The 27,547-nt window shown below is 43.4% G+C and overlaps 2 protein-coding genes across 3 annotated transcripts in view; one reads left to right on the forward strand and one right to left on the reverse strand.

Moving 5' to 3' along the window:
• Positions 1–3,651: 3,651 nt before the first annotated feature.
• Positions 3,652–22,347, reverse strand: LOC134339364 (protein Dr1-like). 2 transcript variants are annotated; one of them, XM_063035805.1, is made up of 4 exons: positions 22,301–22,347; positions 16,822–17,247; positions 15,677–15,840; positions 3,652–6,621 (listed from the first exon to the last, which is right to left on the reverse strand). In XM_063035805.1, exons 2-4 carry the CDS (start codon positions 17,042–17,044, stop codon positions 6,487–6,489), a joined length of 522 nt encoding a protein of 173 aa, XP_062891875.1. In that variant the 5' UTR covers positions 17,045–17,247; positions 22,301–22,347; the 3' UTR covers positions 3,652–6,486. The 2 variants fall into 2 exon arrangements, with proteins under 2 accessions (XP_062891875.1, XP_062891874.1); XM_063035804.1 differs by lacking the exon at positions 22,301–22,347 and adding an exon at positions 17,368–18,171.
• Positions 22,348–22,945: 598 nt separating this feature from the next.
• Positions 22,946–27,547, forward strand: part of LOC134339506 (protein GPR108-like) — an 86,102-nt gene continuing 81,500 nt past the window's right edge. The window contains exon 1 of the mRNA XM_063036090.1: positions 22,946–23,060. Within this exon, the coding sequence (XP_062892160.1) occupies positions 22,971–23,060 (90 nt within the window). The 5' untranslated portion in view covers positions 22,946–22,970. The remainder of the gene's footprint in view (positions 23,061–27,547) is intronic.

Genomic DNA, 27,547 nt, shown 5'->3' on the forward strand with positions numbered 1-27,547 from the left:
AGTTTTGCATCTTATCAATGTCCCGTTGTAACCTCTGATAGCTCTCCACACTATTCACAACACCTCCAACCTTTGTGTCATCTGCAAACTTACTAACCCATCCCTCCACTTCCTCATCCAGGTCATTTTTAAAAATCAAAGAGTAGGGGTTCCAGAACAGATCCCTGAGGCACTCCACTGGTGACCGACCTCCATGCCGAATATGACCCACCTACAATCACTCTTTGCCTTCTGTGGACAAGCCAGTTCTGAATCCACAAAGCAATATTCCCTTGGATCCCATGCCTCCTTACTTTCTCAATAAGCCTTGCATGGAGTACCTTATGAAATGCCTTGCTGAAATCCATATACACTACACCTACTGCTCTTCTTTCATCAATGTGTTTAGTCACATCCTCAGAAAATTCAATCAGGCTTGTAAGGCATGACCTACCCTTGACAAAGCCATGCTGACTACTCCTAATCATATTATACCTCTCCAAACGTTCATAAATCCTGCCTCTCAGGATCTTCTCCATCAACTTACCAACCACTGAGGTAAGACTCACTGGTCTATTATTTTCTGGGCTATCTCTACTCCCTTTCTTGAATAAAGGAACAACATCCGCAACCCTCCAATCCTTCGGAACCTCTCCCATCCCCATTGATGATGCAAAGATCATTGCCAGAGGCTCAGCAATCTCCTCCCTCGCCTCCCGCAGTAGCCTGGGGTACATCTCATCTGGTCCCGGCGACTTATCCAACTTGATGCTTTCCAAAAGCTCTCGTATATCCTTTTTCTTAATATCTACATGCTCAAGCTTTTCAGTCTGCTGCAAGTCATCACTACAATAATCAATATCCTTTTCCATAGTGAATACTGAAGTAAAGTATTCATTAAGTACCTTTGCTATTTCCTCTGGTTCCATACACACTCTCCCACTGTCACACTTGATAGGCCCTATTCTTTCACGTCTTATCCTCTTGCTCTTCACATACTTGTAGAATGTCTTGGGGTTTTCCTTAATCCTGCCCACCAAGGCCTTCTCATGGCCCCTTCTGGCTCTCCTAATTTCCTTCTTAAGCTCCTTCCTATTAGCCTTATAATCTTCTAGATCGCTAACATTACCTAGCTCTCCGAACCTTTTGTAAGCTTTTCTTTTCTTCTTGACTAGGTTTATTACAGCCTTTGTACACCACGGTTCTTGTACCCTACCACAACTTCCCTGTCTCATTGGAACATACCTATGCAGAACTCCACACAAATATCCCCTGAATATTTGCCACATTTCTTCCGTACTTTTCCCTGAGAACATCTCTTTCCAATTTAAGCCTCCAATTTCCTGCCTGATAGCCTCATAATTCCCCTTACTCCAATTAAATGCTTTTCTAACTTGTCTGTTCCTATCTCTATTCAATGCTATTGTAAAGGAGATAGAATTATGATCACTATCTCCAAAATGCTCTCCCACTGAGAGACCTGACACCTGACCAGGTTCATTTCCCAATACCAGATCAAGTACAGCCTTTCCTCTTGTAGGCTTATTTACATATTGTGTCAAGAAACCTTCCTGAACACACCTAACAAACTCCACCCTATCTAAACCCCTTGCTCTAGGGAGATACCAATCGATATTTGAGAAATTAAAATCTCCTATCACGACAACTCTGTTATTATTACACCTTTCCAGGGTCTGTTTCCCTATCTGCTCCTCTATATCCCTGTTACTATTGGACGGCCTACAAGAAACACCCAGTAAAGTTATTGACCCCTTCCTGTTCCGAACCTCCACCACAGAGACTCGGTAGACAATCCCTCCATGGCGTCCACCTTTTCTGCAGCCGTGACACTATCTCTGATCAGCAGTGCCGTGCCCCCACCTCTTTTGCCTCCTTCCCTCTCCTTTCTGAAACATCTAAAACCCGGCACTTGAAGTAACCATTCCTGTCCCTGAGCCATCCAAGTCTCTGTAATGGTCACCACATCATATCTCCAAGTACTGACCAACGCTCTAAGCTCATCTGCTTTGTTCACAACACTCCTTGCGTTAAAATAGACACATCTCAAACCATCGGTCTGAGCGCGTCCCTTCTCTATCACCTGCCCATCCTCCCTCTCGCACTGTCAACAAGCTTTCTCTATTTGTGAGCCAACCTCCTCTTCCCCAGTCTTCTCAGTTCGGTTCCCACCACCCCCCCCCCAACAATTCTAGTTTAAACTCTCCCCAGTAGCCTTAGCAAACCTCCCCGCCAGGATATTGGACCCCCTGGGATTCAAGTGCAACCGGTCCTTTTTGTACAGGTCACACCTGCCCCAAAAGAGGTCCCAATGATCCAGAAATCTGAATCCTTGCCCCTTGCTCCAATCCCTCAGCCACGCATTTATCCTCCATTCTATTCCTATTCTCACTGTCGCGTGGCACAGGCAGTAATCCCGAGATCACTACCTTTGCAGTCCTGCTTCTCAACTTCCTTCCTAACTCCCTGTAGACTTTTTTCAGGACCTCTTCCCTTTTCCTAACTGTATCATTGGTACCAATATGTACCACGACCTCTGGCTGTTCTCCCTCCCACTGCAGGATATCTTGGACACGATCTGAAACATCCCAGACCCTCGCACCTGGGAGGCAAACTACCATCCGAGTTTCTTTCCTGCATCCACAGAATTGCCTGTCTGACCCCCTCACTATAGAGTCCCCTGTCACTGCTGCCATCCTCTTCCTTTCCCTACACTTCTGAGCCACAGGCCAGAGATACGGCCACTGTTGCTTTCCCCAGGTAGGCTGTCACCCCAACAGTACTCAAACAGGAATACTTATTGTCAAGGGGTACAGCCACAGGGGTACTCTGTAGTAGCTGACTCTTCCCCTTCCCTATCCTGACTGTGACCCACTTGTCTGTCTCCCATGGCCCCGGTGTGACCACCTGCCTATAACTCCTTTCTATCACCTCCTCGCTCTCCCTGACCAGGCGAAGGTCATCAAGCTGCATCTCCAGTTCCCTAACTCGGTCTCTCAGGAGCTGCAACTCGACACACCTGGTGCAGATATGGCCATCCAGGAGTCTGGGAGACTCCAGGACCTCCCACATATGACACCGAGCACAGAAAACTGGCCTCACACACATACTTCCTCCTTTCTGCAAATAACACAGGTAAACCTACGCTGCCTCGTCCTGTTACTGCCTAAGCCCATTGAGCCAGAGCCCGATCACTCTGCTGCCCGCTCTGAAACTACCCACTGGATTAGCTGAAGCTGTTTCTATGTTGAGTGTGTGTCGTCAGGCTTCTGTACCCCTTCCTTGATGGTAGCAATGAGAAAAGGGCATGACTGATTGGTGAGGTACCCTTAGTGATAGATGCTGGCTTCTAGAGGCATCAGGTACTGAAGATGTCCTTGATAATGGAGGGGCTAGTGTCCACGGATGGAGCTGGCTGAGTTTACAATCCTCTGCAGCTTTTTCTGATCCTGTGAACTGGTGCCTCTATACCAGATGGTGATGCAACCAGTCAGAATGCACTCCACAATACATCTGTAGAAATTTTCTAGTGTCTTTGGGAACATACCAAATCTCCTGAAATCTCCTCAAACTCCTCATGAAATATAACTTGTGAAGCCCAGATCCTTTGAATGAATACATAAAAGAAAAACATCCCAAGTCACTTTCCAGTCAATTAATACTTTTAATTGCTTCATGTACAAAATGTGGCAATCGATTTCCTTATAGCAAGATCTCATATATAGCAATGAGGTAATAAACCATAACAATTAGCCAGGACATTGGGGATATTTGCTCTGTGTAAAGTCCAATAACATCATCCTTGTTCACCATGAATTGGTAGACAGTGTTTCTATTTAAAGTCCCATCTAAAAAATGCAGCCACCCCTCAGCATTGCATTTAATGATCTACTTGGATTATGCACTGAGGTCTCAGGAGTGGAGACACGTCCTCTGCCGTGGAAGCGGAAAGAAGTCCATATGGAATGACATCTACTGAGCTTACGCATCATTCTTACCTGGAAATGACATGGGTTTTACGCTTGCCTCAGCAGAGCTGAAGCCAAGGGTTTTCAACCTAAAAGTGTTCTCATCCCCGATTACTAACCAACAACCTTGTCCGAAAATGCAAATGTAATAACAGTAAGCAAGATCTGAATTTAGTTTAGCATCGTGCCGCCTATAGCTGAATAGTTCGCCATCACTCCACACCTCGAGATTCAATTAAATGAATCTCAGGGTAGGGTGGTATGTGGTGACATATAGTATACATACATAATAAATTTACTTTGGACTTTGAGTACTCCAACATCCGTACCAGCTACAGGAGCAAGAATGAGGTGGATAGGACTTTCAGAAGAAACGAAACAATAGTGACGATGCTACAGACAGACAAATCTTCTGGCTTTGTGAAGAAGCCCCAATGTGAAAAGGTATCACAAAGAAGCAGCATTTGTAAATATTTTAGTTAAAAGGAAAACCTCACATTTGTAAGGATGGCAGTGCATCATTGTACAAATAATCTTGGCTGCATTGTGATGGAACTTCCAACTCTATTCAGCTCATAGTGCGGGTCAAGCACAATTTCTTAGGAAGGGACAGAAGCACTTAAATCATTATTACACTGTAATTTGAATTAAGAGGCTACATTGGACTGGAAGGTAAAGCCTGCTCAGTCTGTTACATTCTGTATGAACTTCCTTCCACCCCTCTCCATCTTATTCTCAATTTAACGACGGATTCCTTTTCCTCTCATGTGTTTGTCCAAGCTGGTGTTAAAAACACATCTGGGAGCAAGTTCCACATTTACAGCACCTACTGTGCAAATAACATTTCAATGAATGACCAATGATACATTATTAATTATTCAAACAATGTACCAATTTTTTGTCCCAGTAACAAATAGCCATTGGCAGAGAAAGACCGAAAAGACCTCGATAAAACTTTGGAGTTGTAGAATTACACAGCAGAGAAACAGGCCCTTTGGCCCAACTCCGACAGATCTAAAGGAAATGAGGACAGCACAAATTAATGGAGACTGAAAATTGATAAATTGTCAGGGTTTGATGATGTGGATTCCAAAGTTTTGAAAATTGTGGTTGGCTATCATTCTTCAAAACTCATTTTGAAAATGGTTCCTGCAGTTTGGAAAGTAACAAATGAAATCCACTACTTAAGAAAGGAAAGGATAGGATAGGGAGAGGGAGAAATTGGGGAAATACAGTTAGTTTGACATCAGCAGGAAAAGTGGTAGAATCTAAAAATATGGTAGAGTTTACAGGGCAATTAAGGAAAAACAATAGGGCTGGGAGTTATGGTTCACATATCCATTAGTCTTTTTTGGGTTGCAACAAGTTGGATAGGACTAATTCAGTGGATGTATTGAAAGTAATTCAACTTTCAGCAAGCCTTTGAAGAGACGTCGCATACAAGAGAGATCACTGAACAAAATCAGAACCCATGGGATTTCAGATAATAGACTGGCATCACACAAGGATTGTTTAAGGCACGCCTGGAGGTAGAAAAATGGCACAGTTTCCATTTGGGAATTCATGACAAGTGAGTGTCCCAGCTAGACACAATCTGTATCATTGAAATGGATGAGATGATCACGTGTATTGTATCCAAGCTTGCTGACCATACAAGCTGGATGATGGTATTCATTGTAAGGAGGATGCAGAGAGGTTTTGAGGAATAAGGACAGATAGAATGAATTGGGGGCAGATGAAATATGTGAGAATTTTGGAAATATCCAGTTTGGCCAACTCCTGTTTCTATTCCTTATGTTCTTAAAGCTGCCAGTTATCGAGATGAACTATTTCACACACAGTAAAAATGCCACGCTTACTGGTGCCTCTCTAGTCTCAGGGTCTCTAATGTGGCCTGGCAAACCATACAACAGCTAAAAACATTCCATCAGCAACCTAGCATTTAGAGAGGGCAGAGAAGGCAATACATTGCATCTTGCTGATGATGCCCACTCGCTGAGAAACTTAAAAAATTATCACAGCATGAAACACTATCATGATAAGTAGCAGGAAGGATAGACAGAGAATCAGTAAATAAAAACATACATACAGGTATACATACCATCATGCTCACATTCAAAGAAATACCTACTCCACTTTCATCATACCATAACTGTAAACAAGGCAATGATCTTCAATTATCTAACATCAGCAAAACCCACAAAACAATGAACTTTTATCCATTGAACATTTAACTTCAGTTAACCAAAATCTGTTGAACATATAACAGTTTATGGTCTGAAATTCCACGCAAGTAATTTGTCCAACTCAGACCACATCATGTTTTTAAACTAGTTCAGTCCAAAGGCACGATGATATCCTTTTCTTCCCTCTTTTAGTCTGTTTAAAATTCCACAGCCAGTATTTCAGACTCAAGTTGAGGGCACAAGATACCTTCGGCTGATGACCATCTGCACTGCCATTTTGATACATGGCAGGACCTAAGTAGACAGGAGAGGGAGCGAGATGGCTTGAACGATGGTTAGACATCTTCTTCCTCAACCTCATCCTGTGAAGACCCAGCCCTGGTGGTTGCTGCTGCAAGCTGGGCCTGCTGAGTAGCCTGTTGCACCCCAAGCCACTCCTGTTGTGCCTGTGCAGCCTGCAGTTGTCGAGCCTGAGGGGAAAATGGACATAATCAGGCCAGGTCAAGAGAAAGCTCCCCCACTACCGCTCGGGGAGCAGTGGTGATTCACGTTCATCAACAGATCAGTTAGCATCTTTAGCCCGATGCATTTTGCTTTCTGGGGAGTAACAGGCCAATCAGAAGGGTATGCAAACGGATGGGAATGTAAATGAAATGCACGCCCATCTGGACAGAACACTTTTCAAATTAGGGTGACTATACTACTGTAAGATACAAGAGCAGAACTCGGTCATTCAGCCCATCGAGTCTGCTCTGCCAATCCATCATGGCTAATTAATTTTCCTTCTCAATCCCATTCTCCTGCCTTCCACTTGTAACCTTTAATGCCCTGATTAATCAAGACACTATCAACCTCCACTATAAATGTACCCAATGACGTCTGTGGCAATGAATTCCACAGATTGACCTCCGTGTGGATAAAGAAATTCCTCTTCATCTCTGTTTTAGACGGACATCCTTGCGTCCCGAGGTTGTACCCTTTGGTCCTAAACTCCTGCACTATTTGAAACATCTTCTCTCCATCCACTCTGTCTGGGCCAATATTCAGTAGGATTGATGGTGGGAGAGGATGGTAAGAAAAGTAAGCATCTACTATTCTAGTAAGTGAGTCAGTGAATTTGAATATATCCAATTTTCTTCCTTTTCTGATAGCATTCCACATTGTCCACTGAACATGGCAGGCATGCTATCTTGGCACTGGCATGTAGGGCGGCACTTGCGAGATACCCCAGTACATCCTTAGTTTTAATGCAAATGACATATTTCTCACTATACATGTGATCAATAAATGAATCTGAATGTGAACTCACTCCACTCATGTTGTCAGCTCTCCATGATTATGTCCAACTGGCAATGCTTCCAGATGGTTAGCACTGAACTGGAAGGATGGAGAGTTCAAATTCCACTCCAGAGACTTGAATACAACACACTGACAGAAGTTCAGTGTCAGACCGAGGAAGTGCTGCACTACTAGAAGTACCATATACTAGAAAGCTCAGAAAGATCCCTTGGCACTGTTTTGATTCAGTGCAGGAATGTGTTCCCTGGTATCCCACATAGTATTTGTTCCTTAACCAACATCAATGAAGCAAGTTATTTCACCATAAACCCACTGTTATTTGTGAGAGTTTGGCATGCACAATTTGGCTATTGTACCTCCTAAATTTAATCTTCAGAAGAATTCGGTTAACTATAAAGTATTCTGGGACATGCCCAAATTGTGAAAGATTTCTTTATGAAGTCCATCAGATTCTCACGTGATCAAACATCAGCTCTTTTTAAATAGGTTAGACAGCACTATAATTAAATCTGATTCCTTCCTTGCCTCAAATTTATTTAGCATCTGATTCCTCGCTACATTTTCAAATATATGAAGTCCATAAGCTTTTCAGCTAATCTGGGGACCTGAACCAAATCTATGGGCAGCATGTAAGTGACCTGAACAGAGAAACGTGTTCATGCTGACCAGACTGAACTCAGGATCCGGTCACTTCACAGCAGCATTTCGTTAAATAATCACCACCTACGTACGAATAGGTCCAGAAATAACTAACTATGCGATACCACCCAAGAATAGGCCATGGATTCGGGAGTCAACATCTGTAGCCAGACCAAAGGAGAAGTGATATTTGTCCGGCAACACAGGTATATGCTTTACATCAGGCCACCTCACATCAAAATGGCCATGTAGCACGTGCTAATCTAAAATGGAGTGGAAATAGATTTTCTTCATCATTTTGTTCCAATCTGAAATAAGTTGGGAAAATATCATTTTCCGGGCCCATGCCACATAGCTGTTGATTTGGCACCAGTAGATCTGTGGCTATAAGGTTATGTGATTGTCTCAATGATACTGAGAGGCAGCAGTAGTTTACAGTAACAACAATGGTTGCAGACTCAAGAGCCTGGCTGCTAACTGGAAAATAGAGTAGAAGGAAATGCAATCAGCCACAGGACTAATTAGTACCCAAGATATTGAAATTTATTGTTGCAGTATGATTAAATGGAAATGGGAAAAATGTGAAGAGTAGATTTACAAGAATTATGTCGGGAATAGCTGAAGAACTGAGATTTTCTCCATCAACTGAGAAACTAAGACCAAAAGGCTAATGATTAATCGGTGTTTTGAAGGATCATTACTCCAGTTCAGAAATATAAGGCAAATGACCTTATATCAAGGGTTGACAGGAGACATTTTTATTTGGCTCGGTGAGATGTAATCAGGAATATTTCAAAAGGTGATGGAAGAAGAGTCAATAAAACATTCAAAAAAGAGAAATGGATATTAAGATTTGCATTAACAAACAAGTATACAAATAACCTTAATAAAGTGGCCATTGGGTGTATGTTTCCATTTTAAAATTAATCAGCTAATTATGTAGCAGCAACTCAATGCATAAAAGCATGCAGGCGTGGTCAAGAGGTTCAGTTGTTGTTCAGACCAAACATCAGAATGGCAAGGAAATGTGATCTAAGTGACTGATCATGAAATGATTGTTGGTGCCAGACAGGGTGGTTTGACTATCTCAGAAACTGCTGATCTCCTGGGATTTTCACACAAAACACTCTTACAGAGAAAATAGTGCGAGAAACAAAACCATCCAGTGAGCAGCAGTTCTGTGGGCAAAAACACCTTCTTAATGAGAGAGGTCAGAGGAGAACGGCCAGAGTGGTTCAAGCTGACAGAAAGGTGACAGTAATTCAAATAACCACACTTTAGAACCGTGGTATGCAGAAGAGCATTTCTGAACGCACAACAAATTGTACCTTGAACTGAATGGGCTACAGGAGCAGAAAGACACAATCATAGACTCAGGCCACGTCCACACTAGACCGGATAATTTTGAAAACACCGGTTTCGTGTAAAAACGATAGGCGTCCACACCAGGCGTTTTTGAAAATGCCTCCGTCCACATTAAAACGGGTATTTGGGCGTATCGCCTCCTACTGGGCATGCACAGGACAGATCTACAGAAAACAAGCGAAGAGGAAACGGTATACTTAGAACATAGAACATAGAACAGTACAGCACATTACGGGCGCTTCGGCCCACAATGTTGTGCCGACCCTCAAACCCTGCCTCCCATATAACCCCCCACCTTAAATTCCTCCATATACCTGTCTAGTAGTCTCTTAAACTTCACTAGTGTATCTGCCTCCACCAATGACTCAGGCAGTGCATTCCACACACCAACCACTCTCTGAGTAAAAAACCTTCCTCTAATATCCCCCTTGAACTTCCCACCCCTTACCTTAAAGCCATGTCCTCTTGTATTGAGCAGTGGTGCCCTGGGGAAGAGGCACTGGCTATCCACTCTATCTATTCCTCTTAATATCTTGTACACCTCTATCGTGTCTCCTCTCATCCCCTTCTCTCCAAAGAGTAAAGCCCTAGCTCCCTTAATCTCTGATCATAATCCATACCCTCCAAACCAGGCAGCATCCTGATAAATCTCCTCTGTACCCTTTCCAATGCTTCCACATCCTTCCTATAGTGAGGTGACCAGAACTGGACACAGTACTCCAAGTGTAGCCTAACCAGGGTTTTATAGAGCTGCATCATTACATCGCGACTCTTAAACTCTATCCCTTGACTTATGAAAGCTAACACCCCATAAGCTTTCTTAACTACCCTATCCACCTGTGAGGCAACTTTCAGGGATCTGTGGACATGTACCCCCAGATCCCTCTGCTCCTCCACACTACCAAATATCCTGCCATTTACTTTGTACTCTGCCTTGGAGTTTGTCCTTGCAAAGTGTACCACCTCACACTTCTCCGGGTTGAACTCCATCTGCCACTTCTCAGCCCACTTCTGCATCCTATCAATGTCTCTCTGCAATCTTCGACAATCCTCTACACTATCTACAACACCACCAACCTTTGTGTCGTCTGCAAACTTGCCAACCCACCCTTCTACCCCACATCTATACTTGGTGCGCATTTGTCCAGTTACAGACAAGAAAACCTTAAAAGGAAATTGCCAAATGACAGACAGCTGTTGGCTCTTGTGCAGGAGGACTTGAAACTGAAAAAACTGATACTGGAGCGAATGGAAGCAACTGACAGGGAGTTCACGGACAGTATGACCCAGCTGATGACGAACATTGAAAAACTGACAGCCACTACAATAGCTACACATACGGACACACAGACCCCACGTGGCCCCACCATCTTCCCCACTCCCACAGAGGGGTCACCCTGGAAACATTTCCTATAGCCATAGTCTCTTCACCGATGAAAGGGACGACAGGTTTTTTTAAAAACCTCCGGATACCCCGTACACACTATAACACCCAACCGGCGTTTTCAGATTTAAACGCTCTGGAGAGTGTTTTAGAAAAGCTCTGTTTTCGGGGGAGGAAAACCGCCGTTTCAGTGTGGACGGAAGGTCAAAACGAAGAGAAAAAGCTTCGGTTACGGATTTATCCGATCTAGTGTGGACGTAGTCTCATTAGGTACAGGAGGTACCAATATAGTGACCACTGAGTGCAAGTATCGTAAATGAAAAAGACCGAGGGAATGTAAATAATTGGGAAGATCTTTCACAAGCACTAATGCTATGGCAAATATCCTTCTGAATTATATCATAAAAATAATTTTACTTCACCAATCTTTACTTCCAGAGGAAAACACTGACAAAGCAAGAATGACAAATTGCTTTCATAAATATAGTTCCTAGAAAAACAATTCTGATAAGTAGGTTGTGCTTCCATTGAGAACCATGTAAAGTATTCCGGAGACTTAAAGCAACGTGTTCTATTTTTACAAGAGACCCATGTGCGGAGGGGGGACAGACTACGTTTTTTTAAATTCTGGAAGGGACAACAGTTTCATTCGAATTCTAACGCTAAGATTCGAGGCATCTCTATTTTTATAGACTCCTCAGTTACCTTTGTACAACATGATATTATCTCTGATCCGAATGGTAGATTTCTATTGGTTAGTGGTCTACTATTCAATAAAAAGGTAGTTTTGGTTAACGTTTATGCTCCCAATTTGGACTGTCCGGAATTTTATAAATCATTATTTAATCGGTTCCCGAATTTGAATGAGTTTTCATTGATCTGGGGCGGAGATCTTAATACTTGCTTATCTCCAGTTTTGGACCATTCGGCTCCTCTACGGACCTTACCCAATAAATCTGCAACTTTGATTAACTCATTCCTCTCTGATTCTGGGTCGACGGACATTTGGCGTTTTTTGCATCCACAGGAAAAAGATTTTTCTTTTTTTTCACATGTTCACCATTCCTATTCAAGAATTGATTATTTTTTTATTGACTCTCGGCTTATCTCTTCAGTGATTAAATGTGGTTATGATTCTATAACTATTTCGGATCATGCTCCACTTAAGCTTTCTATTAAAATTCAGGTCAATACACAAAATAATAGACAATGGCGTTTTAATTCATTGCTGCTTCAGGACTCGGATTTTGTTAACTTTATGAATGAACAGATTGATTTCTTTTTTACAATCAACTACACAGAGGATATTTCTGTGAACATTCTTTGGGATACTTTTAAAGCTTATATTCGTGGTCAGATTATCTCATATTCTGCTGCTTTGAGGAAGAAGTTGAAGCAGGAGGAGTTGGTAATTGTGGACAAGATTAAGGAAATTGATAAGAGATATGTTACAGCTCCCTCTGAGGAGCTGTATAAACAAAGAACTGAACTTCAAATGGAGCACAGCTTATTACTTTCGTCCTCGATTGTAAACCAATTAAAGAAAACAAGAAGTGAATTTTATGTACACAGTGACAAAGTTGGTAAACTGTTGGCTAACCAACTGAAGTCTAATTATACTAAATCTCAAATTAATCAGATTTATAATCAAAATGATCGACTGATATTTGATCATGCGGAGATCAATCAAACCTTCTTTGATTTTTATTCTTCCTTATATAAATCTGAGTCTTTACGAGACTCTAAATATATGAATGACTTAGATTTTATATATATATATATATATATTACTTAAATATATGATAACCTAGATTTCCCTGAGATTTCACAGGATATGTCTTCTATGCTTGATACTCCCATTACTACTGATGAGATTAAGAATGTTATTTCCTCTATGAACCTGGGGAAAGTTCCTGGCCCTGATGGGTTTACCGTGGAATTTTGTAAGTTTTTTGCACCTTCATTAATCCCTTGATTCTGTAGGGTTTTGGAGGCTTCATTAAAACTTGGTAAACTTCCCGAATCCTTTTATAGAGCGTCAATCTCTCTAATATTAAAGAAGGATAAAGATCCTGCTCAATGTGCATCTTATAGACCAATATCTTTATTAAATGTTGATTCTAAAATTTTTTCTAAATTATTAGCAAACAGATTAGAAAAAGTACTCCCTTTTATTATTTCGGAAGACCAAACGGGTTTTATTAAAGGTCGTTACTCTTTCTATAACATTCGCACACTGTTAAATATTGTTTATACCCCCTCACAAAATGTTCCTGAGTGTGTCATCTCTTTAGATGCTGAAAAAGCTTTTGATAGAGTAGAATGGCCTTACTTATTTAAGGTGTTTGAAATGTTTAATTTTAGCTCGAAATTTATATCCTGGATTAAACTGTTATATCATTCTCCTATGGCCTCGGTCTGTACTAACTCTTTAAGCTCACCTTTTTTCCCTCTTTTTCAAGGTACTCGACAAGGTTGTCCTCTTAGTCCTTTATTATTTGATATTGCATTAGAACCTCTTGCAATTGCCATTCGAGAATCTCCAAATATTATTGGGATAACTCCGGGCTTAAAGTCCCATAAAATATCACTCTATGCTGATGACTTACTTTTATATATTTCTAATCCTCAAAACTCTATCCCTGCTGCTTTAGATTTATTAGCACAATTTAGTCTTTTTTCAGGTTATAAATTAAACCTTAGTAAGAGTGAACTTTTTCCAATTAATAAACAACTTCCCTTGTATCATAACTTTCCGTTTAAATTGATTAATAATTATTTCTCATATCTGGGGATTAAAATTACTTGTAAATACAGAGATTTATTTAAGACTAATTTTTTACCCTTAATTGATCATATTACTCAACTTTCATCTAAATGGTTTCCATTATATTTAACTTTGATTGGTCATATTAATGCAGTTAAGATGTTTATTCTGCCAAAATTTTTATATATATTTCAGGTATTACCGATTTTTGTTCCAAAATCTTTTTTTGATAAAGTTGACTCTAAAATTTCTTCATTTATTTGGCAAAATAAAAACCCGAGATTGAGTAAAATACATTTACAGAAAGCCAAGACAGATGGAGGTCTAGCATTACCTAACTTTAGATTCTATTATTGGGCAATTAATACTCGACATATGAAATTTTGGTTACTTGACCAAGATACACTATCCATTCCTAAATGGGTAGTATTGGAATTACAATCTGCTCAGGGCTATGCACTTGGCTCTATTTTAGGTTCCTCTCTTCCTTTTGATTTGAAACGCCTTAAACTGGTCTCTAACCCGATAGTTAAGTATACCTTGCGTATTTGGTTTCAATTCAGAAAATTTTTTGATCTCAACCAATTTGGGCTAGCGATCCCTATTTTAGGTAACATAGTTTTTCCTCCCTCTTTCACGGATCGTGCGTTTCAAATTTGGAAGACTAAGGGTATTTCACGGTTTTTGGATTTATTTTTAGATGGTTCCCTTATGTCTTTTGAACAATTATCTAATAAATATAATTTACCAAGAATACATTTTTTTAGATATCTCCAAGTTAGAAATTTCCTAAGTACTATACTCTCTTCCTTTCCAACGCTACCTCCTACATATATTTTAGATACTATAATTAACCTTAATCCATGTCAGAAAGGTGTAACGGCTATTATTTATAATATTATTATGAAACTTAGGAAAGCTCCATTTGATAAGATTAGGTCAGATTGGGAACAAGAATTGGGGTTTATCATTTCCGTGGATGACTGGGGGCAGATTTTACAATTAGTCAATACTTCCTCTATCTATGTTAAACACTCCCTAATTCAATTTAAAATTGTTCATAGAGCACTTATGTCCAAAGATAAATTAGCTCGTTTCTATTCTCATATTAATCCTTTTTGTGATAGATGTCCGGGGCATATAGCCTCTTTAACTCATATGTTTTGGTCTTGTCCTACTCTGGAAACTTTTTGGAGAGACATTTTTAATATTATCTCCAAGGTATTGAATATAGATATCTCTCCTCATCCTATTACTGCTATCTTTGGATTACCTAAAATTTCCAGTAATCTTTCCCCTTCAGCCCGTAGAATGATTGCATTTCTTACTTTAATGGCGAAAAGATGTATCTTACAACATTGGAAAGAGCCTAATGCTCCAACTACCTTTTTTTGGTTTTCCCAGACGATATTATACTTAAATTTGGAGAAAATTAGAAGTAATCTTTATGATTCCTCACTTAAATTTGAACAGACCTGGCGATCTTTTATTCAATATTTTCATTTAATGTAATTTTTTTTCTCTTTTGTTCCATATTTATATTCCCTTCTTGCCTTTTTTTTAAACTGTTTTTAATGGAGGTCGGGTTTGAGGATGTGATTTTAAGTTCTTTAACTCCACCTGTTTCCAAGTTAGCCCATTGCTTTACTTTGCTTTTAGTTTAGTGGCACGGTGGGTTTTTTTGGGGGTTTTTTTTCCCTTTTCTCTATTGATATACATATATAAAAATCAGTATAACTATTATTTTACCATATTATTTTATGGTTAAATTGCACTGTTTGTATCAATTTTTTCTTCTGTATTAATATCTCCCGTAATTTCTAACAGTGTATTAGTGCCTTTATGGTTTACCCTTTGTATACTTATTCAATAAAAAGATTTAAAAAGAAAGAAAGAGAACCATGTATAAATGAACTACATAATACAAGCAAACCAGTTGGAGACAAGGTAACGGGAATAAGGAAAACATTTTTGATGAGAAGTGAAAATGGCAAATAACTCAAGTTTGTGATTTAGATAAAACAGAAGTTAGTGGTGGAGAAACAAATGCTTCAAAATGATATGTACTTACTTCCGCAAACAACTCTAGCTGTTGACGTAACAGTTCTTCCTCAGGGATGCCCAGGTTCTCGAGACGTGAGTTGGCCTTCCTCCTTTCAAGGGCCACTATCTTGCATTCCCGCAGAACGTCCTTTGCTTCAGATAAATATGATCCAAAGCCTAGACTTTCCAAAGCTGTGTTGGAAGATAACACAAACTTTAACATTCAGTGCCAAACAGACTATTAAATTACAGTTCAGTTTCAAAATATTTCCACTACTGGTATTACGGATTACTGTTTAATAGAGAAGTTCTATGCTCTATTTCATTTCTTCTCTTTCTTTGACATTTAATAACCTGCAAGTACTAAATGCAACACTCTGAAGAATCAGCCCCGATTTTTGTACTCTTCCCTGGAGTTAGACGGAACCTTGCAAACATCTGAGAGGTGAAATTTCTATCTCAGCATAAGTGCATCATATCAAAAAATATACCCCATTAGAAACTCAAAATAGATGAAGTCCTTCTTTGCTTACCACTGAGATTCCACCTAAGAATGTTATAAACTATACAGTATGTTGTCGACAATACTGCCTTGTCAGTGCCAGATTATCAGTTTTGTTGTATTTTGATTCTAGACACATCAATCTTGTAATTTTTTGGGGGGCATTTCAATAGTCTTCTACAGATTACTACATCATAATAAAAGACTTATGCCATCCATAATCCAAAACACTTCACAATGCACAAAACATATGAAGTGCATTTACTGAGGTAACTTGACAGTTAATTTGTACGCAATTTGTTCCTGAGATAAATGGCCAGATGACATGCCAGAAACAGCATTAGTCAGAGAGTAAATACTAGGTAAGAGACCAGGTGGTCCATGGTGCCACAAGGATCTTTAAAATCAACCCAAGGCAGCAGACGTGGCTTCAGTTGGAATCTTATCCTAAGAATGACACCACAGAGAGGGAATTGCTTGCTTGATGCTGAAATTAAATAGCTGTTGAGATCTAATCTTTGAGAAGGGATCTTCTGACCTGAGGGTGCTGCCAGTGAGTTATAGCTAAAGAAAGGTCATGCAGTGAGCTACCAGAAAATGCAAGCTACTTTGTTTAAAACAAGGTAAAGCTCAAACTGCAGGAAAAGAGTGATTGCATTTGAATCACATACCTTGCATGATGTGCTCTGGTGAGATGGTTTTCTTTTCGGACTGACTGCAGATTTCATACGCTTCTGAAGATATTAAGTGAATAAACTCGGTGCAGCAGTTCACCACCATCTCCCTGGCATCATTTGCTACCCTGATATTGGGTAGGGCCTCTTTGATAATCTTGTTGATGGTAGCTCTTGGAATAGTTAAGTCATCATCATTGTTGCCTGAAGCTGAGGCCATTGTCCTTTATTTCATTCGTTGTCCTTTGAAGTTTCTTTTCAAAGGGTAATTCAAATGTTATTTCTCCCAGTACAGATATGTATGTGGCAAATCACAAGAATGCACATAAAGTTAATTTACTGAACAGTTTGATCCAAAACTAAACACATGGTTGAACACATGGTTTAGGGTTAGGGAAAGGGTTAAAGTATGCTCTTGAAGTCCTGGAGAAAAAGAAGCAAAAGACATTTCAATATGAAAGCTTAACAAATACACAATTGATTAATCATTATTCACAGGCAAGAGAAAAAAAAATTACAAAAGTGCAAGTAAAGCAGACAGACCTAGAGAAACTCAACGGGCTGCGTCTGTGATTGGTGTCCCCATGTTTAAGACAGGTTTAGCTGAGCCAAAGTAGAGTTTCACAACAGATTGTGGGAGAGGGAGGCAGGCACAGAGGGTGAAGAGAGGCAACAGAAGGAAATAGAGGTGGGTGGATTGAGGGAGGTTTGTAGAAAGGGTGCCAGGGAGGAGGAAGGAAGGGTCTTTCGAGAATGAGCTTTTTGGGGGATGCTTTAGAAAGAGGAATGTTTTCAAGCAGGGGGAGATGTTCAGTAGGAAATGGGAATGTTTGGCGAAGCGGATTGATGGTATGTTAGGAATGCGAATGAGGGACAGTTTGGGAGGAAGGAGGAAGTGGAAGTGTCTACAGAGGAAGGATGAGCCATCTTTGTTGGAGAGGAAGGTCTGGAGAGTCCAGGTGGAGGGAGTAAGGGGGATGCAAGGGATGGAGGATGAGTACTTCGACGTTATTTATTGAGTGAAGGGGCACTGTTGGAGGGAGATGGTGTGGGTGGGGAAGGAGAGCTTGGACAATGCGGATGCCTGAAGTGGAGGTATATTTGGAGGGAGAGGATGTTTACTGATGGAGATGGAAAGAGGCTGCTTTGGAGGTGAGGGAGAAATTTGGAGGGAGGGGTTGGTGTGGAGAGGGTGTGCACTGAGGACATTGCAGGTGGAGGGACAGAGTTTGGAGGGAGGGGAGTGTGGGAGCAGAGGGGGAGAGCTTGGAGGCAGGGGAGTGTGTGGGGCAGAGGGGAAAAGCTTAGTAGGGGGGGAGTGAGGGGGGCGGAGGGGGACAGCTTGGTACAAGGGGAGTGTGGGGGTGGGGGGTGGAGGAGGGCAGCTTGGAGGGAGAGGAGTGTGGGCAGTGGAGGGAGAAGGGAGGGGAGAGTAGGGGTTGGAAGGGGAGAGCTTGGAGGGAGGGGAGTGTGGGGGATGGAAGGCGAAAGGGAAGCCGGGGAGTGTGGGGGGTGGAGGGGGGGTGCTTGGAGGGAGGGGAGTTTGGGGTGCAGAAGACAATAGCTTGGAGGGAGGGGAGTGTGGGGGTGGAGGGGGACAGATTGGAGGGAGGGGAGTGTGAGAGGCAGAGGGGAGCTTGGTGGGAGGGGAATGAGGGGCGCGGAGGGGGAGATCTGGAAGGGAGGGGAGTGTGGGTGGCGGAGGGGGGGAACTGGGAGGGAGATGGCATTGGGATTGCAGGGAAAAGTTTGAAGGGAGGATAGTGGAGTTGGAGAGCGGAGGGAGATGGCGTTGGAGGTGAAGTGGCTGAAGGGAAGAATTGTTGGAGGTGGGGGTAGGGGAGGGAGAGAGTTTGGATGGAGGAGGCGTTGGGGGTGGAGGGGGCGTTGGAGGTGGAGGGGGAGTATTTGGCAGGATGGGGTGCTGGCAGTGCAGAGATGGAGGAGGCGTTGGAGGTGTGGGTGGAGGGGGAGGGAGGGTTTTTGGAGGGAGAGAGTGTTGTACGTGGAGACGTTGTGTTAGCGTGGAGAGAGAGCATTGTGATGACGGGCGAGTGCTGGAGGGAAGGGTTTTGCAAGGAGGACAGGTAGGGGTAGTTTGTAGACATGGTTTGTTTGGGTAGATGAAGATGCTGGATGAGAGTTTGGAGGGAGGGGATTGAATTGGAGCCTGAATGTTTGGAAGGACGGAGAGTTGAGTGGGAGAGGGCGGTTGCTGGGGCGCGGGTGGTGATCTGGGGGAAGGAGTGGGGTACTCGGAGGGAATGCGTGTTGGGGATGGAGGGAGGGTGTGTTGGGGTTGCAGGGGGGTTGTAGGGAGGGAGGACACATTGGGGGCAGTGGGGAAAAGCTTTGGAGGAGGGAGGGGTGGCGGTGGCGTGTTTGGAGGGTGTGGAAGTGCAGTGTCCAAATGTAGGGGAAAGGGGAGTGAGGTTGCAGTGTCTGGAGGTGGGGCAGCGAGAGTGGGGGTGAATTGTTTAAGAGGACAGGGATTGGGAGGGAAGTTGGAGGGATATTGGGAATGTTTAGAAGCAGCAGCAGATCGGGAGGAGGGAATGGGTTTCGAGGGGCGGGCGGTGTTGGGAGAGTGGGGATGGGTGGAGCTATTGTGTTTGGTGAGAGGGGATTTCGGGAGACAGTTTGGATGAAGGTAATGTTGGGAATGGAGGGGGCACATTTCGAGGGAGGGGAGTATTGAGGGAGTGAGTGGAGGTGGAGGGGGTGCTGTGGGCGGAGGGGGAGATGCTGGATGGAGGTACTGTTGGGGATGTAGGGGGCATGGCTCGAGGTAAGGATGGAGTGCAGGAGGAGAAGTTAGATGGATGTAGTGCTGGGGGTGGAACGGACATGTTACGAGGGAGGGGAGTACTGAGGGAGTGAGTGGATGGGGATAGGGTAGAGTGGGTGGAGGGGCAGAGGTTGGACAGAGGTAGTGCTGGGAGTGGATAGGTAGGTTTTCGAGGGAGGAGAGAGTTGGCGGGACTCGGGAAGGTGACGTTGTGGGTGGAGGGGGAGAGGCTGGATGAAGGAAGTGTTGGGAGTAGAGGGGGTGTGTTTCGAGTGAGGGGAGTGTTAAGGGAGAGATGGGAGGGGGAGGGGGTGTCGTGGGTGGAGGGGGTGTTTTGAAGGTGGGAGTGTTGGAGGGAGGAGGTATCGGGGGTGGAGGGGGAATGGGTGGAGGGAGGGGGTGCTTGGAGTGGAGGGCTAGAGTTTGGAGGGTGGAGGAGCAGAGTTTAGAGGGAGCATGTTGAGTTTGGAGGGAGACAATATTGTGGATGGAGGGGGAAGGTTTGGAGGGAGAGGGTTTTGAGGATGGAGAGAGTGGGTGTTGAGGGTCATGGGGGAGTATTTGGCGGGAGGGACTGTTGTCTGGAAGGGGGGGTGGGGGTGGACTATTTGGCGGTAGGGGGTGTTGGGGAGAGAGAGGCTGCTGGGAGTCGAGATGATGCGTTTGGAGAATGGCACTTTTGAGGGTGGAGGAGCCATCTTTATAGGGAGGCTGCACTGGGGGTGGAGGTGGTGTGCTGGGCGGTTGTTGGGGGAGGGAGTGTGCAGAAAAAGAGGGTGAGTTAGGTGTGGAGGAAGGGGGTATTGGGGGTAAAGTATTTGGGGGGAGGGAGAGTTCACTGTCTAGGATTTGCATTAGGAGGGTAGGTTCACCGACTGTGACAGGGGAGAGTTTGGAGGGAAGGATTGTTGGTGATGAAAGGATTGTATTTGGAGGGTGGGTTTGCTGGGAACGGAGGGATAGTGTTTCGAGGGAGGGGCGCTGGGGTTGCAGAGTGTGCGGGAGTGCTGGAGTCTCCGAGTGTTTATAGGGACGGTAATTTGGTGGGAGAACATTGTGCTCATGAAGCGGGCTGTTTTTGGAGAAAGGGACAATGGACAGGGAAGGGTTGTCAGGAGAGTGTTTGGGCTCAGGGGATATAAGGATTATATGGGAGGATTGGATGTTGGGCTTGGAGAAAGGGGGTGTTAGTGGTGTGTTTGGAGGGAAGACCTGAAATGGATAGGGTGCCGGGGGTGGAATGGGAATGCTTGGAGAGACTACTTGAAGGGAGGGATGGAGGGGAAATGTCTGGTGGAAAGTTGTGTTGTAAGGTAGAGGCAACATTTGCAGAGGGAGGGGTTCATTTGAAGATGAGGTAGGATAGTTCTGATGTGCATGGGAAGAGTGTTTACTAGGGGAGGAAGGCTGTTTGAGGCTGCATGGCATTACACCGGTGGAATGAGGGTTGTACTGAGGAGTGGAGGTTTCAGAGTGTGGTAGGATTGAGGGTCCATCATTGGTTGGGGGATCAGAAGTACTGACAATGGGGGAGAAAGAATTGATGTAGGTGAGTGACGGCTGAGGAAAGACAGGAGGAGACATTGGTTTGCAGAAGAGGCTCGTGTGTTGAGGGGAGGGGAGTGCAAGGCTGATCAATGATGTGGTGCTGTGAGGCCGGATGTTCAAGATGTAGGGTTCTGGAGGAGCAAAAGTGACTGGGGAGGATATTAATAGGTGGGGAGAGGACCCACGAGGCTCAGTGTAATGTAGGGAGTATGTGCTAGCAGAGAAAACACAAGAATTGTGCAAGAGACCACAAATGCTGGAGTCTGGAGCAAAAGAAAAAAACAAACTGCCGGAGGAACTCAAGGGGTCTACGGAGGGGTGGGAAATGAATTGTCAACAAGGGGGTATATGTGTTCAAATCCCAAGCAGGGCAGAAACATAAGGAATGTAGTCAGGCTTCAGGACGTGGTGACTCTGATGTGTTATTGGGGCAGATTAGGATCAGTGGTTAAGGAACGGGGTAAGTGTGGTAGAAGACATTGAGGAGAGTGGAAAGGTAAAAGGGGATTGATATGCTGGGGAGGCTTTAGGGTAGGAGGAGGAGAAGGGTGGGTTAAGATGGGGAAGGGAGTGGGGTAGGAGGAAGAGGAGGAGGTGAAGAGATTGGAAGTAGGAGAGGATGAGGTAAGAGGGTCTTGGATGGAAGGAGGGCGGCTGTGGAGCTGACGGGGGAGATGGGACTGCTGGAGGAGGAAGAGGAGGGAGGTGCGGCTGATGGAGGAGGAAGAGGAGGGAGGTGCAGCTGATGGAGGGAGGGATAGATGGGGCTGAGGGAGGAGGAAGAGGAGGGAGGTGCAGCTGATGGAGGGAGGGATAGATGGGGCTGAGGGAGGAGGAAGAGGAGGGAGGTGCAGCTGATGGAGGGAGGGATAGATGGGGCTGAGGGAGGAGGAAGAGGAGGGAGGTGCAGCTGATGGAGGGAGGGATAGATGGGGCTGAGGGAGGAGGAAGAGGAGGGAGGTGCGGCTGATGGAGGGAGGGTTAGATGGGGCTGATGGAGGAGAAGGGTGCAGTTGATGGGGGAGGATGTGATGAGGTGATGAGATGCGAGGGTGCTGCGTCGGGGAAGGCTTCCACAGTTACCCGCCTCCCCTGGCGTCACTCCGGCGCTCTCACGGCTCCCTCTCCCGCGATCTTTACCATTTTTTTCAGTCCAGGAGCCGCTCCATCAGCACCGGAAGTCGCCGCCAGCACGACTTCCGTTTCCCGGGGTAACGAATTTTCCTTTTCAAATTACCTTTAATTTTTCCAATATTTTTAAACTGCCGCTTTAGTATTTTTTTTTGTCTTTGGTGAAACGTAATGTTTTTTAAAAAACTGCTTCCACGCGTTGCATTCTGAGAGTTGTAGTTTTACTTGCTTGCCGTTTAAATTCTAAATTTATTATTGTTGAATTGTATTTATCAAAACTAGAAAAGGTTGAAATTTTAAACATAAATTTAGAAAAAATAATGTAATTGAGATCGCTCCTAATGATCTCTGGGAATTGAAGTCTCCAAGAATTTTTGTTTACATTCGAAGTGAATTATATTCCACTGTTACTTCGTTTATATTAGTTAAATATACCTTATTATAAAATAAAAATAATATAATATTTATTTGTGTGGCGTTCTTAACCTTTAATACGTTTAACAGACCCGCCTTTTGTAGGCGGGCTGTTACGTGATTGATAAAGTACTAGTCATCGTGTACAAAAATGTCATGTTTTTATTGGTTATTTGATACGTTAATCAATTGAAATTCCTGTTGCTGATTGGCTATTTGTGTTGTCCGTCACACGTGACCCTCCGTTGCTTCCGCTAGTGTCACGATGATGGCTGGTGGGGGAGTTAGGATTTTATTTCTACTGCTTGTCGCCGTCGTTGGAACTGCAGGGCGGATCCATCGCCTCACACTTAAGGTGCGTGGTATTTGGTTATTGTAAATGGTCGATTCCGTAGATGTCAATGTGGCTGGAGGCTCGTTTCCTTCCAGTGTCTCTGAAGGACTCCAGGTGTCTTGGGTTTGAGATTCTTCTTCACCCACTCAGTCCACACCCTCTTCGCTTTTGGACGCAGTGTTGGTGAAAAGTTCCTCTACATCTCCTGTAGTTTGAAATACCACCTCAATGTGTTGTGAATGTGGGTCGGAAAGAGGGACCATTTGGTGTTGATACTCACAACAGACAGACAATGATGGAGGAAGTCAGCAGGTCAGACAGGCAGCGTCTGTGGAGGGAAATGAACACTCAGGCCGAGACTCTCAATCAGGACTGGAAAGGAAGGGGGCAGTAGCCACAATAAAAATGTAGAGGGGGAGCAGAATCTTCATATGAGAGGGTGGGTGGGGGAGGGGGATTGTTAGAGGCTAAGAGGTGATAGGTGCGAGAGGTAGAGGGCAGAAGAGGAGGAATCTGATAGGGCGAAATAGACCATGGAATAAAGTGAAGGAGGTGAAGGTGGGGGAGACGAAGAGAAGGGGTTGCAGGAATGAGGGAAGATGAAAGGTGTTGGGGGGGAGAGGGGGAAGAAACAGCGGAGTGAGTACTGCAAGTTGAAGTTGATTCCACCTTGTTGGAGATTACCAGAACAGACTACAAAGCGTTTCCCTCCCAGCCTGTGTATGGCCTCAACATGGCAGTTGAGGCTGTGGACAGACATGACAATGTGGGAATGGGAAGTCGAATTGAAATGGGGTGGCCACAGGGAGAACCAGTCTGTTGGTAGATGGAACAAAAGCACTTAATGAAGTGGTCCCCCTATCTCTGTAAGAACTCACCGAAGTAACGGAGGCAGCACCAGGAGCACAAGATGAAACAAGTGACGCTGACAGATTCACAGGTGAAGAACTGCCTCACCTGGAGGAAATGTTTGGGGTTTGATTTCTAACATTATTCCCAAATTCTGAGGAAGTGCCACCTCTTAGCGGGTTTGCAGACTGCCCTTGCCTGAATCATTCTAAAAACATGACCAAAGAAACTGGGATTTGTTTATTATTGGCACAGGTACCAAGAACAGTGAAAAGCTTGTCTTGATTGTTATTCGTTCAGATCAATATCTTGTGCATTGAAGTAGTACAAGGTAAGACAATAGCAGAATAAAGTGTAACAGCTACAGAGAAAGTGCAGTGCTGATAAACAATAAGTTGCAACATCATAAGGAGGTAGATTGTGAGATTATTGTACTATGGAACCATTCAGTAGTTCCATTACATTGGAGTGGAAGTGGTCCTTGAGGCTGGTGATATATGTTTTCATCCTTCTGATCCTCCCTGTGACTGCGTGGGTTTCCTCTCTCATTCCAAGGATGCTCAGGTTAGGGTTAGTAAGTTACAGGTGTGCGATGAAGAGCGGTGACACTCATGGGCTGTCCTGAGCACGTCCTCAGACTGTGTTGGTCTCTAACGCAAGTGACACTTTTCACTGTACATTTCAATGTGCATGTGACAAGAAGCTAATCTTGTTTACACATCAGATCTGTCCTGCTTTTATCAGATTCTTCAGTAGACCTCTTTTACATTAAGATAGACTCTTGACTTCACAATCCACCTCGTTACGAGCTTGCACTTTATTTACCTACTCTGCACTTTATACGTAGATGTTATACTTTATTCTGCATTGTTTTTACTTTGTTCTACCTTAGTCCATTGTGTAATGACCTGATCTGTGAGAACAATATGCAAGACAAGCTTTTCACTGTATCTTTATCTTGTATCTAATGATGCCACGTGTTTAGTCAGTTTCTGCATATGCTGCCCAGCAAACTGAATCTCCCTGAAGTGGTTGACTGGAGGTTTGCTGCCTGGAGCTTGGTCGGAAGCTTACTCGCTCTGAGCTGGAAGATCTCTAAGACATCACACTGAAGATGCTGGTGTCAGGGGGTTTTATTGTTGCAATAATCCTCCTTGTTCCACTTTCTCTGCTTCTTGCCTCCAGCTGTAGCTTCCTCCATGGGACTGCTGCCTCCTCTTCATACAGTTTCACCCTCCATTTCAAACTAGCTGACCTTTTCCTTCATTCTATTCAAGGAATCTTAGAAGTCAAGGTCAAAATAAAATTTATCAAAGTCAAAGTACAATTAATTATCGACGTATGTATATATGTTACTGATAAAGTTTAAGGGAATGGGGGATTCTCAGGTCCCTGTAAACAATGGATTAAGTACTATGTCTGTGACTGCAGTGTGTTTGAATAATGTCTCACAGCTGCCTTCTTTGGAGCAAGATAAGAGTTAAAGTTCGTCCAGATCCACATTGATGTCTCTGGGCTTTTCACACCTTTTGATTTTGACAAAAAGCAGTAGCTGATGGAAATTAGACAGAACATTCCTTTCTTAATTAAAGCATAAATTTGATGGATGTTCTTATCTTGGTCATTAAGTTGTGGCTCCAGCAAACCAGGTAGGACATTCTTTTCTTTAATTAAGGTGGCTGGAGTGTCTAACAAATTGATTATACTTTTGTATCAATAGTCCATTGACTTGGCCGGAATAGTTATCAAACTGATTGTTCTCTGTATCAATAGTCCATTTTCTTGACCAGAATGGTTATCAAACTGACTATTCTTTTGTATTGGTGGCCTTATAACTTCTAACAATTCTGACATCGGGCAGTGAACTTGTAGAACCGCCAAGGAGATGAGAAAGATTCTCTCTCTGATATCGGGTCCAAGTTCACTCGCCGGCTGAGCTCGAAGAAATAAACGTGTGGAAAGGTAAGTAACGATCTTTTTGTGCTGTCGTTATTCGATCCAGCAAAGTTACGTTTACATTAGCACAGTAAAACAGAGCAGATGCAGGCGGAGCTCAGCAGGTCACACAGCATCTGTGGAAAGAAGTGCTTGACATCTCGGGCTCAGAACCTTCATCAGGACTGGCCGTCGATTCCTTTCCACAGAACCTGCCGAGTTCCTCGGGCACTTTGTGTTTTACTCTGAATTTCTAGGGTCTCCAGAATCTCGTGTTTACGTTAGCATATACTGTAAGCTTCATGATCTTGCAGGCATTTACAGGAAAATAAAGAAATACAATAGAATTTATGAAAAACTATGCATAAAATAGTAAAATTTATTAAAATATCTGCATGTTACCATATACTATTTTCAGATTCGGGTGTTTACAGGAAAATAAAGAAATACATTAGAATTTTTAATAGAAAACTGATTATAAACAAAAACTATACCCAAACAAAAATGCCAAAACAATATTTGAAATGTGATGAATTTGGCATGAAGAGAGATTTGCAAGGATGTTAAATGTAATCTCACTCTCACTGTTAAGGTGAAAAGGCTAGGTTTTTTTTCTTTGAAAGGATGACATTGAGGGATCATATGATATGGGGATTGTGAGTAGACAAAGACAGATTGTTACCATCTGCAGAGACAGTACATGCTGTACTTTTGACTTTATTTCGAAACATGAATTACATTTACCCGCTCGGATGATTCTGACAGCACCTCCCAACCTGCTACTTCTACCACCAACAACAAGTGGGATTTCCCAGAGGTCAACAATAATTCCAACCCCTATTTCCATTCTGACATATCAGTCCATGGCCTCCACTACTGCCGTGATGAGGCCACTCTCTGGTTGAAGGAACAACACTTCATATTCTGTCTTGGAAGCCTCCAACCTTACAGAATGAACATTGATTTCTTTAACTTCAGCTAATTTCTCTCCCTTCCTCCTCCTCCATCCGTTCTTCACTTTAGCCCCCCTCTTACCCCTTCTCTTCTCCTCACCTGCCTATCACTTCCCTTTGCTGGCCCTCCTCCTTGCCTTTCTCCATTGATCCGCTCTCCTGTCCTGTCAGACTTGTTCTTCTTCAGCCCATGACATTTTCCACCTATCATCACCCAGCTTCTCCCTTCATCCCTTCCTCCACCATCCCCACCCACTGACAATCCCCATTCCTGATTTCCCCTATCATCTCCCAGCTTCTCCCTTCATTCCCGCCGACAATCCCCATTCCTGGTTTCACCTATCCTCTCCCAGCTTGTACCCATTCCCCCTCCCCCACCTTCTCATTCTGTCTAAATTTCCCTTCCTGTCTAGTCCTGATGATGAGTCTCAGCCTGAAACATTGGCTCTTCATTCCTCACCTGACCTGTGGAGTTCTTCCAGCATTTTGTGTGTGTTACTCTGGAGTTCTGCAGAATCTCTTCTGTGTATGACATGTACAAGGCAGCAGGTACATGGGAAGACCAGGCTGCAGTTTCCCCTCTTAAGTCAGTCATCATATGATTTAGAAATATGTTATCATTTCTATGTTGGATCTAAATCCTCGAATTCCTTGCCAAACAGCCCTGCGGGAATATGGTTAACACTGATTAACAGGACTCTGAAGACTGGTACTTGTTCCTCAATCACACTTCATTTGCGCTTGCACAAGGAGAACTTGGCCCGTGTCTCC

This window comes from Mobula hypostoma, chromosome 29, assembly GCF_963921235.1.
Source record: "Mobula hypostoma chromosome 29, sMobHyp1.1, whole genome shotgun sequence".
Taxonomy (NCBI): Eukaryota; Metazoa; Chordata; class Chondrichthyes; order Myliobatiformes; family Myliobatidae; genus Mobula; species Mobula hypostoma.